At 37.0% G+C, this 14744-nt stretch overlaps 1 protein-coding gene across 1 annotated transcript in view; it reads right to left on the reverse strand.

Annotated features, from left to right (window-relative positions):
• Positions 1–254: 254 nt before the first annotated feature.
• GPR125 (G protein-coupled receptor 125) overlaps positions 255–14744 on the reverse strand; it is a 76095-nt gene continuing 61605 nt past the window's right edge. Inside the window, exons 15-21 of the mRNA XM_009887667.1 lie at positions 13913–14126; positions 13548–13756; positions 8536–8660; positions 7871–7994; positions 5937–6082; positions 2028–2123; positions 255–1829 (exon numbers count right to left, since the gene is read on the reverse strand). Coding sequence (XP_009885969.1) covers positions 587–1829; positions 2028–2123; positions 5937–6082; positions 7871–7994; positions 8536–8660; positions 13548–13756; positions 13913–14126 — 2157 coding nt within the window. The 3' untranslated portion in view covers positions 255–586. The remainder of the gene's footprint in view (positions 1830–2027; positions 2124–5936; positions 6083–7870; positions 7995–8535; positions 8661–13547; positions 13757–13912; positions 14127–14744) is intronic.

A 14744-nucleotide genomic window follows, 5' to 3' on the forward strand; every position in this document is an offset into this window, starting at 1 on the left:
TATGCAGCAAGTACAAGGCAATGATTTTGGAGTAAACAAGTTTCCTTATTTCAAACAAATTCTAGGCCTTATGAGATATTCTAGCCCTTATGAGATATATCTAAGCCTGAGATATTTGCATTGTCTGTTTTGGACACCAAATACCTTCTGTAGTAACTGAAACTCGTAAGTTTCAGATACTGAAGTAGTAAAATCAAGATGACATTCAGTGCGATAACCTTTAAAAAAGCCAACAAATCATTGCAACATTGCGCTGCTGGGGAAAATACTATTTATTATACATTTAAATACAAATTTGAAATGTGTTGTGGACACATCTGCAGGGTTACAGGTTAAAAAAAAATGTACAAAATTATGCTCTGCATCTCTCAAGATTGAAGCTTCAAAAAAATTTTACAAAATACCAAAAGTTCATCTTTGTACGAACAGCAAAGATAACGCATACAATCTTTTGCTTGGCAGATTATCTTTGTTCCCTCCCTGCATAAAGTACCTAGAGTTTGTAAACAGTCTTTAAAAGTGTTAATAGCTTTAAGGAATGTGTAATCACAGTTCATATGGATTCGTGCCGCAACGAATTATAATGCTACACAGTAGTTTCGTGTTTCCACAACCCAGTTCTAATATTACCAGTACTGTCTGCAGTGAGCAAGGGTCCTTCCTGTCCACTGCTTTTAAGTGGTCCATTCTGAATGGCTAAGTTTAAGCCATAAGATTTTTGCTGGTTCTCAAGTTCAACTGCTATTGGTTTCCTTAGAATATCTTTTTTATTGTTGGTAGATAGTGTTTTTTCAGTATTTCTGCTACTTTTTGGAAGCGTACTGCAAGCATCACTGCTATCTTGTTGGGACTGGTTATACTGACGTTCTCTATATGCCAAATAGGCTCTTCGGCTCCTTGAATGCCCTTCGCTGTTGCTTTGTCGACTTTTAGGTAAGCCATTTTGCACACTTCCCTCCACACTTGTGGGAACATCATAGGCATATTCCCTCAATACCGCAAGCCTGCTAGCACGATGGCCCTTGCTTCTGTTCTTATGATGTCGACTTGGGTGTCCGTTTGTCCGAAACTGCACCTCTAGGGGAGCTACATGCATTTTGATATCGTTATCCACTGAATGTTCAGTGAGACTGTTATCGAGTTGAGGACCCGTGTTCAGTGGCAGAGAAGTAGGGTGGCACTGAGCTGCTGCAGCTTGTAAGTTCGTCAGTTTACAGCCTTGAGAAGAATTTTTCAGGCTCGATGCACTTTTGTTTGTGCATGAAGATTCTGCGCTACTGTTGGTGCACTTCGGGGCCTCTCCGTTGGTTCCACTGGAACTGGAAGGCTGAACGTTTACTTGCACCGAATACGTACTCCTTCCAGGGCAGCAAGTCGTTATCCAAGCGTGCCTGACATCTTCCCTGTTAACGCAGTGGTGAACCATAAGAAAGGCACTGAGGCTTAAACACGTCGCCCCAAAGAAACAGCTGAAGATGAGGTCCATGGGATAATACAGAGAAACTGACAGAGCTCCGAAGATCCACAGAGCAACGTACAAAAGCAAAGTGAGGCCCACACCCAGTAACTGTGCCTGAAAACTGTGCTCGTTCTCTAAGGCGGATGTGGAAACTAGTGACACGGACAATGAATCTTGATGAGCCAGTTCCCCATGTTCGTTGGTGGCCAGACGTTGCTGTTCCTCAACAGGTTCCTTAAGTTCATATTTACGTTCAGGGTGACGTTTTAGTTGTATGAATATGCTGAGAAAATACATACAGTTTATGAAAATTATAAAGCTAGCTGGTCCATAAAATGCTCCTAAGCTAGGTTCCCAACTCATCCAGCAACTGGAAAAGAAACAAATCAAAGAATCAAAATTAATGTCTTCTCACAAGTCACTTATGCTTTATCAGTACTTAATGGCACTTTGAAATTATCTTGCCCGTGTTACATTTTCTGGAAGAATCAGAATTAATTGCAATGAGTACTTAGAAAAACAATACCATGAAATCTTATGACAGAGCTCTCAGTTATACAGTACTTACTAAGGAGCATTAGGTCTGCTGCCATAATTTCGGATGTTTGCTGCTGCTGTTATTCCACAAACTATGATAGGGATCCCTCCACCAATAAGGTAGAACCTAAAAAGTAAAGGCAGTACATCAGTGGCTGCTTAATGGCAATAGATTTTATTCAGTCACCATGAAGGAAATGAGCTTTCCAGCGTTCTGGAAATATGCAAGTCCCTTACAAAAATAGAGTGAATCAGGTTCGGGCTTTGGCAATATCAATTTTTTCTAAGATTTCCTCGCTACAGGTTTGTTTTGTTTTGTTTTTTTCCTCTTGTTGTAAACCACCTCTCTCACAGCTGTTCCCCTCCCTCGCAGGCACTGAACAAAGGTATACACGGTTAGAAGGAAGAAGCAAAAGCTGGCAGTCAAAAGTTGTAAACTGCTGGAAGAGAATAGGGAAACTTAGAAGGAAAATAGTAAGTGGTATGCCTCTTGTTCCAGAGGTGAACTTGCCTAATATTATGGACACTATGTTCAGAAGATCTGCCATAAGAACTCATTACTTGTGGGTTTTTTGTGCAGAGGGGCTTGAGGGGTGGTGTTGGTTTTATTTATTTGAGTGGACTCTATAATTTCCTAGTATATACCTCCTGCTTCCCTGTGGTGGTGTTAATAAAAACTGTATGCCTTCACAAGGATGAGGGCGTATGTTGTTAGAGTGTCTAACTTTTCATTCCAATTTCTGTGAATTCATGTTGAATTCATTAGTGGTAGATAAATAACTACTGACAATCATTCAAATTAATGGCACTCTGTCCTGCATCTTATATTAATCCAGTCCAAATTCAGATCAGAACATGCACTGAAAACTGCTAGTGCGACATACGGATGGGTAGTTTGTTTTGTCAACAAGAGACACCTTTTCCGATGGTCCTGGACCTTTCCACTGCATTTCAGATTATTCACCAGAACTTACTGCTGTCTTACCTGAGACACAAAACAACAGCCTAAAATAAATTGAGTCTTTCTTGGAAGTCTAGGTACACTACATATGTTTACATCGCTGCTGAATCCTACAGAGATCAAATTCTGTCAGTGGTTTATTCCGTATCTTGATGCAGCAATCGGGAGCTGGCCAGATGAAACAGATCTTTATGGCAGATTTTACTCTTCATCTTTCACTACAAATTACTAAACCACTGCCTCAAAGATGCACCACTACTCACACATGAACAGTCCAGTGAAGATGGTTCGACACAAGGCAAATTGTTACTGGTGGGAGAGAGAAGCAGTATGGATTGTTTGCAGCCATATTTCAGTTTGCTCTGTTGAAGGAACATGTTTACAACTGGCCTTGAACCATACCAAGAACCAACACAAAAAACCAAAAAAGGCACTTGTGTGTTGCTGTGTTCAAGTCTTCAGCAATTCCTAAGAGCCCAAATTACATACCAAAGCTATCATGCAGCAAAGAGTTGTATGAACAGAGCAATCACCAAGAAACACATACAAAGCATTCCGGACGGAGGAGATGCAGTAATATTTAGATTTTGGGGCAGAATGCTGTAGAAGCTAAAACTTTTCCTTAAGTTAGATCAAAAAGAGAAAAACAAATCTAATGACATGGGTACACAGGAGGTATTATAATGGTAACAGAAAAAAATGTAAATAGTGAAATGTTGCATTTGTAAGTAGAACATTCACTCAGTATTTGTATCATATTAATACAAATATTTGTATTTATTTTAAAGAAAATTACAAAACACAAATATTTATATTTTTATATTATTTCATGCCTGACATGAAGTATCCCATTATTAAGATCTTCAGCAAGGTTCTTTGTAAAGCAGTTCTATTATGTAAAAAGAAATTGAGACCGTTTCCTTTTGTCTTGGTTGGAGTCTGATGAATAAAACCATTTCTGCATGACAAACTCCATTTCCTTCTTGTGATTGGCAGCTGAGGACCTCAGTTATTTTTACACCCTCTTGCCTCGCACGGCAACACAATGTACTTGGCGTAAAGTTTTTCACAGTCAAGAAATTCCAACCAGTGCCAAGTGTTGCACTATCGTCTCACCATGGCTACTGTGAGCCACAGCAAATCTCTTCTCTACTGTGGCTACTAGAGTGGCTTTCTGCAGAACATCAGATCCATTTCAAAGTCTTTTTCCCACCTTGTTCAGGACCTGTGACAAAGTCCCATTAACACAATGAATATCATCACCAGCAAAATTGTCTTACATGAAATGAATTTCCCAAAATAAAGAATAAAGCTTATCCATGCTAGAGCAGAAGGAACCCTAACAGGTATGAAAGTCCACCCTCAGAAAATATGTAGAGGAACTGAAGATCAGCATAAACATAATGTCTACCTATCATCAAGAACACAAAGCAAAATAATTTACATATGGCAAATAAGGGGGAAAATGTGTATCTACATACATTTATCAGGGTGGGGTTTTTCTTCTGTTCCAAAAGAAATGTAATTCTGAAAAGTCATAGAGATATAAACAGCATGGAGGCAAACAGAGAATCTGTTGTTTTGTCTCCTTAAATTCAAGAAACAGGGGGCCTGGTAACCGTAGGTGACTGGTTCCAAACAAGCAAGAAACTCTTGCACAAAACTCTGTCCTATGCAACTATAGGTAGTTTTGTTTTGAACATAAGTTTAAAAGACAACTGAATGAAAAAAAATATTTCCTTCTATGGCTGTTCCATGCAAAAATAGCACACATCTGACCGAGGAAATCCCTTATCTGCAAGAAGTTGGACATTGAGAAAATCTGAAAAATATGAAGCATGTTTGCTCTGTTCCGATACTTATCTCCAGAGTTTGTCACAGATGAGGTGTCCAGATCTGGAATGGTATGTACATGTTTATGTCTCTGCAGAGCTGAGCCTGTGAGGCTGGTAATTTTACTGTAACATTTTCCAAAGCAAGAGCTCCATGACAATGGGGGGGAATAAAAAAATCACAACAGCTGTTAAAAAGGCTACTCAGTACCCTGCTGGAAGGCACACAGTTGGCGATGGGCATGATATCCTACAGTGAATAAAACAGATTCACTTTTTCTTAAAATAAAAGTAAAAGTTAAGGAAAGCAAAGATAGCACTTAAGTGGTACAAATATTAACCTTCTACCTCATTAAATATTTCTATAAGCTTGTGTATAGTACTGCAAAATTTGGATGATGATATTTAGAAAATCCTTTCTGATTTTCTGTAGTCTCTGTACTTTAAAGTCAAACTTTCTAAATATTTGCCTATAACTAATCAAAGTTAATCAACTTCTGCCACCTTGTGGCGAATTTCAGCTTAGCAGTTTTTAATTAACATCCAGAGGCTCAGTAAGCTATATGAACAAAGTATGGTAATGTTTTCTATTAAAAATATTTCACACAAGGTGAATTTCACAGATAATTTGTTTGTCCCATTTTGGTGATTTCAGAAATAAAAATTCTAAGAGGAATGCCTGACAAAGAACACTACTTTCATTTGATGACTGATACCTATTTTTCCCAATTATTTGTAGGGAATCTTTGGAAAAACATATTAAAACTTTATTTACTTAATTTGCAGTGTTTGTTAATTGTGTGATAACACAGTTCACATTCATTCTTCTATGATAATTTAATGGGAAGCGTTGCTATCTAAAGTCCTAATCGAAGCCCCAGTGGTGATGCTGAAATACCACCAATTTGTTAATTTACAAATCGGGAAGAGCAGCAATATGCTAAGACCAATCGTCCTTTACCTCATCCTCCTTAACATAATGCTGAGGAACAGAAAAATCTGGAAGGGACTTTACAGACCTGGAAAGAAAATCTTCTATGAAAGGCACTTGCAAAAAACCAGTAGTGACCTGTTACATTTTCTGGTCAGGATACGAGAAATAGCGACCTGGGAAGTCCTGAGCTGCAGGCACAAACAACAGGCTCACCTCAGCATTGGTCTGGGTGGAGGAGGTGGCTCATCAGGATCTTGACATCTTTTTGCTTTTTTGGTTACTTGCTTGTAAATATTACGAGATGTTACTCCCAGCCACAATACTGTCGCAAGAGTGGAATAATGAAGAATTATCCCAACCTTAAAAAAATAAAAATAAAAATGAGCCCCCAAGCATTTTCTTTACACCAAGTTAAAAACTAATCATTTAACACGCAACTTGCATAAAGCCTGAATTTTCAAAGGCTCAGTTCAAGAGAAGAAAAAAACCCTCTTATTTTAATATGACTCTTCTAAATACCAAGTCATTGTGGTTTTCAAAAAGACAAAATACGTTATGCAAACCCATCTTCCTATCAGTTGAGTCTGGAAAGGCAACATACATGCCATTTCCTCTACATGAGAAGAACTTTGCGGGACAACATTTTGAATGTTACATCAGTCATACACTTTAGGTAACTCTATTTTATGAAACACTTAACTTTACAATGTTTTGTGTTACAGATATTACTCGAAACAAGTAAGGGAACAGCAAGCTAATGATATTGTGGTAACTACGCAGCAGGCAGCAAAATACAGACAGCTAACAAACTCATCAGCAATTTCAAAATAATGCAAAAAAAAAAAAGCAAGTGTCATACTTTAAATATTTAACCAGCCCAAACATTAATGCAAAGTCATCCTCACAGACTGACTGAGCACTACTGTTAAGAAAATGGTGGTCAGTCAGATCCTTTTGAATCCACAGTGTTTTATAAACTGAATATTGTTTTCTTAAAAAAAGTTCTGGGAATTCCCAAGTCCCTGAAGTTTTGTCATGGAAAGGCCCAACCTGGTTGTCCTGTCTTTCCTTACTTAAAAGCCAACACTAAGATTAAGCAACTGCAGAAGCAGGTTTCATATATCCCTTACATGAAAGCACACGTGCATAGAAGATGTGACACTTCAGTTTCTGTTAAGGTGACTGGAGGTGCTTTTTTTGCAAATTTCAACCAACAGTAAAAGCATAACTCTTCAACAACCCATCCATATCACAGAATTTCTCTTGGATGATTATTGCCTCCAAGAACGTAAAAAAGATTACAGTTTGTCAAACTATTTCCTCATCTCCATATATATGTGTGTGCGTGCACAAGCGTACGCATGCACACAGACTAGCATTCTCTCTGTATTTGTCAGAGAAAGATCAGGGACATATTTTATTGTAAGACTTTGAACCAGCAACCTAGTAACTACTGGAAATTCAAACAACAAGCATTCTAGAATGTTATGGTGAGGGATTAGAAACTTTTATGAATCACTGGGTGGAATAAAGAAAATATTAAAAACATTTCACCGATATCATTCTATAGCGGCAAGTGTTATTGTACTGCAACACTGCAACTGAATTAGAGATGGCCAAATCTTAGCAAAACAAATCATTATAAAAGAGGAGTCTCAATAAAGTTAGTGATGTTTGTCTAGAGAAAGAGTGGGTCTTTGACTTGAAACACTTCTCTCTCCTTCCCTTTAGGATGTACTGAGCAAATGGAAATATTTTAATACCTGTGGTAATCAGTTTTCACATGGTCTATAAAGACCACACATAGGCCTATAAAACAATCTTGTAAGTCTCAAAAATAACACTAAAAGGTAAAATTTTTTGTGATAGCATTTTGAGCATAAAAAAGAAATCTGTTGCACTTTGAAATACTTTTCCTGTTTTCAAATAACAAACTAGTTTTATCTTCATCGCTGGATGAAAATACAAGAAAAATCTTTAAGAAAAAACAAAAAAAGGATTGTTTTTTTCTGGTCTAAATTTTACATTCTAATGAAAATGCCTGTACAGTACTACTGTTCTGTAGGAGGCAATGGGGTACGTATACATATGTAGGAGTATGAAACTGGCAGCTATTTTTTTTCTCAAGTGTTTGCATGTTTACTTACTGCTTGGCAAATGCTGGCATTCCCGGTCTGAGTTACGCCTCCAATAAACATCACACATGTCAGGAAAATATGAAAGCTCAGGTTAACTAGCATATGCCAGCTTTTTACACTGATCCTGATCACACTGTTAAAAGAAACAAATTAGATAACATAAAACACAGCTGCATTATTGTCTTTCAGAAACTAGCAAGATACACTTGTGATAAATGAGATATAATTACTGTTAATGATTGTTTGACTACCACATACTTTGCAATCAAATATAATCTCTGGTCTTTACAAGAAATTAAAACACCCTCCTATTAACTAGCTTTATACAACTATTTGGGGCCTGATTCAAAAATTTTAGGCTTCAAGCTCTCCCATCAACAGAAATGTAAAAGGCTGAACAGTTTGTTAAATTCTACCATCATTCTTGAGTGGTCTCTTGTTTCATCATGAAGCAAAAATGAAGAACTAAAAAGATAGATAGGTATGAGAGCTGAACTGTCATACTTGAGAACAGATAAAATAGCTACTTGCTTAACTGTTCATTTGGATCAACAAATTTTATAGAAAAAAACCCAACCAAATTCAGATTACTATGTTGTGTTCCTATCAAAAAGGAAAAGTAGTCCTAAGCACCATGAAACTAATTTTTTCAGTCTAGTAATTTTGATTCATACCTGTGATGGTATATGTAACTGACTATGATCATCAACAGGCACATTAGCAAAACCATGGCAGTGGCATAAATTACTGGATGCAAAAGATCAGCTGGCTGTGTATATAATTCAGCTCCTGTCAAGTCCTGACAACAAAAATAAAATTCACATTAGTCCACCTTATCTCTTCATTTTGTAGGGGTTGGGGGAAAACGGCAAAGGAAACAAAATAAAGAAGTAACAGGAACCTTAGATGAAATCCCTCCGCCCCCCCGACCCTTCAATTATTTATTATTTGATGTTGCTTTCTCCCACAATTACCCGCTATTCTGGCTGAGCTTTATAGATGCAGTCACACATTTTATAGAACACTTAAACTCCATATATGCTTGAATACACAGAGAAGTTAGCAGCTTATAGACACACATCTTTTTTTTTTTCTTCTCAAAATACTTATATGTATAGCATGTAGAACTGTGCATTTCAGCTATGATTATTATCTTCTGCAACAACCCAAAGAATGTTACAGAAGGTGCCCTCAGCAAGTCTGCAGATGATGCTATAGACCGGGGAGACTGATCAATAGATTGGAAGACATTCAGAGGGATGTTGGTGAGCCAGAGAAATGGGCTGATAAAAAATCATGAAATTTAGCAAAGGAAAATGTGAAAAGATCTGTGTCTGGGATGGATTAACCCCGTGCATGCAACAATACAGCCTGGGCACTGGACTGAATAGAAAGCAACCAAAGAACCACTTGAGGGTACTGGCAGACAAAAATTGACCCAAGTCAGCAGTGCAGCCTGCAGCCCAAGGCTTGGCGGTACTTGCAAAAACCACAGCAAGTGGGTGAATTGATTATTCCCTTCTGTACAGCACTGTGAGACCACCTCTGCAGAACTGTCTTCAATTTGAGGCTCCCCAGTACAAGAAAGGATCCAGTACATACTGGATGAAGCCAGTCTAACAGATGACTGGGATGACTAACAGGCTGAACCACACAACGTCTAAAGGCTGAAAAAGCTGGATTTGTTCATCTTTAAGAAGAAAAGGAAGATGGAAGTTGTTTCATTATTATATTGAACTACCTACTGGGATAGGATGAAGACGACTGAGTCAAACTCTTGGAGCTGAACCATGAAATGATAAGAGGTAATGGACATCATCAGCAACATGGAAAATACTGATTAGGTACAGGAAAAAATTCTGATGAAAGTGGTCGCATACTACGCAGAGAGACTGTGTAATCTCTGTCCTTGGAGATACTCAAAGCTTGACTGAATATGATCTGGTGCAGTATAATATGACTTTGAAGCTGATGAAACTTTGAGCAGGTAATTGGACCAAATGACACCGAGATGGTCCTATCAGACTGTTATTCTATGATTAGTGCTTGACCAGAATAGATTGTTGATAACTCAAATAGAATTCAACAGCTCATATGCATCGTTTAAGTTTTCTGAATCCACCCGTCAAAACATTACTCAGAGTAAGCCTGAAATGGAACCTTGGACTGTTAAAGCATGGCAGTATTTCAAATAACGTCTAAGGAGTGACATTTTCATTTACTAACAAGAATAGCAAGAAAAAATAATTCTGTTTGGATGCAGTTACAATTTACTGGAGTTCCATTTCCATATCAGTAATGAACACTGAAAAAAATTCAGTCCCTTCCAGCACAAAACAAAACAAATTTGCTTAACTAACATTAGTGGAAAAAATCTATTAAAAATAATTTTTCAGAACAGACAGGATACAGAAACTTCTGTCACCTATAATTCTGAGTGAGTCACTCTTAAACCTCTAGAGTTGGCAAAGTTCAAAAGTGTGCTGGGGGAAAGGAGAACAAATTTGGTATTCACAAAGAAGAGTAGAACATTAGGAGGAACCTTCAATTTGTTTTGAGAAAAATCAGAGTTATATACAATCTGTTTTTAAGGGTAAGACAGGTAATCTGATTTCATGTCCTGGTGAAGAGTTGTCACATTGAGGCTTACAATTAAATTGGAGTCAACAGTCTCTTCACCACTCCTTCAATTGTTCTTTCATCAGAATATAAATTTGTTATTCCTAACTAACTCACCAACCTCAGTTCAAACTAATTTAATCAGATTGTAAGTTTGATTTTCATGTATTTGGTTGTCTTTGGCACCTGGAAAAAACACTTTGGGAAAGATCATAAGATATTATGCCTCAGGCGGCCAGTGTCATCCGATTTCAACGCTACCCATGGCCTGGTTGATATCCAGCTGGAGATCCCCAGGAACTCATTGCTATTACAAGCATGAGTGCGTGTCGTGTCACATACAGCCGGTGAGTATCGGAGAACAGAAATTGTAGAATTCCAGTTGCTGCTTCCAAATTGGTGATGGGTAACAAGAGGTCATGCATGTATTGGTGTGAACTTAGAGAACAAAAGCTACAAACCCGCAAGATTTACAATAATCTTCTAAACCACGTGAGAACTCAGTACGCCTAGCCTAGCTAGCGAAGGCTTTGACCCAATACCCACTAAGTCAATGGAATTCTTACCGATTGCACTGACATTTTTAATCAGACCTATTAAAAGGAGTAAGGAGAACTAATAATGTTATTTCTGAGCTAAAATGATCCTAAATAATAATTTAATAAAAAAGAATGACAGTAAAGTAACAGTAGAGATGACATAAAGAAGAACATTGGGGCATTTATAGCCAACTAGCAGAACTCTGTTTCTTCTCAGCTACCATTGCTGGTTTTTTCCCCTCTGCTGCACGCCTATAATAATGAGATTTCAGCTGAGCCTCCTGGATGTCTCTTCTATTATTAAACAGTGGTTCAAATTATTTCCAAATAAATACAAAATTTTATAGCTGTATCTTCCTAAATCACTAGATTATAAAACTAGGCGCTCAGTTATGGGTTTCCTTGTCAGAAAGCACTTTACATTACATTCTGCGATGTATAAAGATGGACAGTACATTACAACCTGCTTTCTTCTACACACAGTCTACCTTACTGAAGTAAAAGTAGACCAAAAAAAAAAAGAGTGAAATTACTCTGATTAAGTCATTCGCCATCCAGCCAGGGTGACGGAATATTGCATTCAGGTCCTCCCTGCCACTACTGTTCCTTTATTTGATGTTAATGACAGCTGCTGAATTAAAAGCCAAACTTCTAAAACCGAACCCAAAAGAATTTCCTATAAGCCTGGGACCAGAACCCAGACCTTCAGAACACTGTGAGAGTCTACAAATGAAATAGACCATTATGGCTTTTTTAGTTAATATATGGATAGGCATTACGAAAACCTTTTTCAGCAACTACTTAGACATCCAGAACTTCTGCAGTGTATTAACTGTGTGCAAGGAACATCTAACAGATGAACATTTCTTTCTTCCTCCACCTACCCCCTCCTCCCCAGTCCCTACAGCCTAACATTTTGGGAAGTAGCTAAATATTTGAGAAATACCAGTTTTGAGCACGCATAGAATGAGAGCCATTGGCAGAAGACTGGAAGAAAGCTGCCTCTTCCTCTAACTTTTTGGATTTCTGATTATCAACAGTTCTCTGTACAACTCACACTAAGACATTGATTATAATCTTACCATGTATTAATTTAGGAATAGTCATTTACAGCAGCAGATTGAATATGCTCTTCATTTTTCTCCCTCCAGATGGCAGGAATGTGACCAATTTAAAGCATACTCTCTTTATATGCATACTACACATACAAATGAAGTTTAATTCCATTTTAAAGAACGCTGTTATGTTTTAGGAAAGGCTTAATATATTTTAAAAATATCAAAGGGAACTATAGGATTATAACAATTTGAAGTAATTTCAAACAGTACCTTCAGAGGTAAAGTGAAAAGTTGCTCTCTTTGAGCTCTTAAAAAGTTTGGCATGTAAATCAATTTTATTTATGTTTAGCTTTTTTGGTATTCTACTATTTAATTCTCTTGAAAGGAAGATTTTTGCAAATTTGAGTTGCAGAACAAAAGCAGCAACTTCTCATGCACTGATCATCATAAAGGAATCCTCTTTCTTCCACGTACGATTACATAAAAATATATATTTAATTCTACACAGAGCACATTAACTACAACAAAACCCATACCAAATTTACACTTAAGTTAACAATAGATCTTAAACCTCTTAGTGTTTCCCTCAGCTTCCTACTACCCCACCATTTTAATGTATCGCATTTTCTCATTTAGCATCTGTGGTGATGACTGATGAGCAGGGTAACAGTCACCATCTGTAAAAAGGGAAGCTTCCCAGGCCAAATTCTGAAACAAAGACCTCTGGGAACAGACAAAGAAGAAATCCTACTTCACAACTGAAGAGCACTAAAACAAGGCGTCTCGCTCCCTTCTTCTTTAACTATCACTATATTTTAGAACAGGTTAATCATTTTATTGACATCAATATACTAAGACTAGAGTTCAGATACTATTTTTTAAGGAATATTTCAAAAATATTTTGGAGAGGAACTAAGTGTTTTGATTTTTTTTTCCTTTTTCAATCAATGTCTTTGGTAACAGACCTACACACTAATGCATGAACAGCTAATTTGCAGTGAAATAGCTATTCCTGGGTATGGATCACACAAAACACCCCCATACCTGGGAAAACATCCCTGTCAGACAAAACTAATAAATATAATCTAACACAGAGAAGATAGTTTTTTCAACTGTTACCTTTCTTTATTTTAAACTGCCATTATTAGACTAAAGTTCATAAAAGCCCATTTGATTAAGTAGCTCATTAAAATGACTTCCTATAATATAGTACTTTTCATAGAAAAATTCTTTTGTGTCTAGTATGTTCAGCAATTAATTCCACTTTGACAGATTTCCACTTAAACCTCCTCTTACATCAACATTTATATCAACACAAGCAAAAACTGAAGATTTATTTCTTATGTCTAGTTTTATGTGATATGGAACACGGGAATGCTCATTTTCTTCAATGCATAAAAAAAAGAACGCAAAACTGTATTTGAACATTTTTAAGTTCAAGAAAGAGACATGTCATTCTAAGTGTCATACCATTAAAACGGCATAGTTGCTGAGGGAGTAGCACTGAATGGTAGTAATATTTTCATCAGACAGAAGAATGCGACAACCATCAGATTTCCATCCCCCTTGTCCGTTCAGTAGATCAAAGTCCCACTGAGCTGCAACAGCATCTGCTCCATGCGCAATGCGCCGCAGTGTCACATTTATAGGAACGTGGTGACTGGCTAGGTTTAAACCATCTGTTACAAAAGAAATGTATTTGCACATAAATTTCTCAACATGTAACACACTAGATACTAAAAACCTTTTATTAGATATACACTAGTGAAAAACAAAGGAGTCAAAAATGGTTCTTATTTTTAAAGACCATAAAAAAGAAATAATAAAAAACAAACCTATCTTGGTAAGAATAACTGGTGTTACAACTGTACGACGTTTCCCATCATCAGCCAGATTCGTTGAATTTCCTGTTGCTGGAAAAAGCTTTCCATTGCGAAATGCAATAAGCTGAAGCTTGTAGACAGATTCATCTGCTGGTCTGATTTCTCTTTTTTGCTTTTGGGTGAAAAGAGAAGCTGGCAACTGGATAGAAGCCTCTACAATTGTGTTCTAGAAATAAACAGATTTTTTTAATTTTTAAAGAGAAAAAGAAATTCTTTAAAGAGATTAAATTAGCAATTCCTCCAACTGAACAGTGTAAGAGCTGAACGCATGTAGGACACTATGTATCATGACAAACCTATTTGACAGGTTTTCCAAATAATTTGTGATAAAATAGTTAAATCCGGTTACTAAAGTCCTAACACTTTTTTTAAGAATAAAAAAGTTAAGTTTCTGTAGTTACCTTACTTGTTACAGAGAGTAAAGTTCAAGTTGATATCAGTAAACTATTGCGAGAGTTTTCCAGATTAGACTATTGGCAACCAGAAGAAGCAGCCAAGACAAGTAAAGAGAAATGCTGTAATTGCATATTAGTACCATTCAAAATGAAACATTGTATACAAACAGGTTTTGATAACTTGTATATAAATTATACTTGGGTAGGGAAGCATGAATGTAATTTCATAGAATTACATAAATATAATTTCAAATATACACCCTACAGTGACATTCAAGCACATTAAGTGATAAAAGCAAACTGGCGTGTTGGGGAATGTAACTGAAAAAACACTTTTATGGAATATGAGGAAGTGTTTCCATTCTATACACACCCCCAAATATATGTGT

The sequence above is a fragment of the Charadrius vociferus genome, unplaced genomic scaffold, assembly GCF_000708025.1.
Source record: "Charadrius vociferus isolate BGI_N301 unplaced genomic scaffold, ASM70802v2 scaffold306, whole genome shotgun sequence".
Lineage (NCBI taxonomy): Eukaryota > Metazoa > Chordata > Aves > Charadriiformes > Charadriidae > Charadrius > Charadrius vociferus.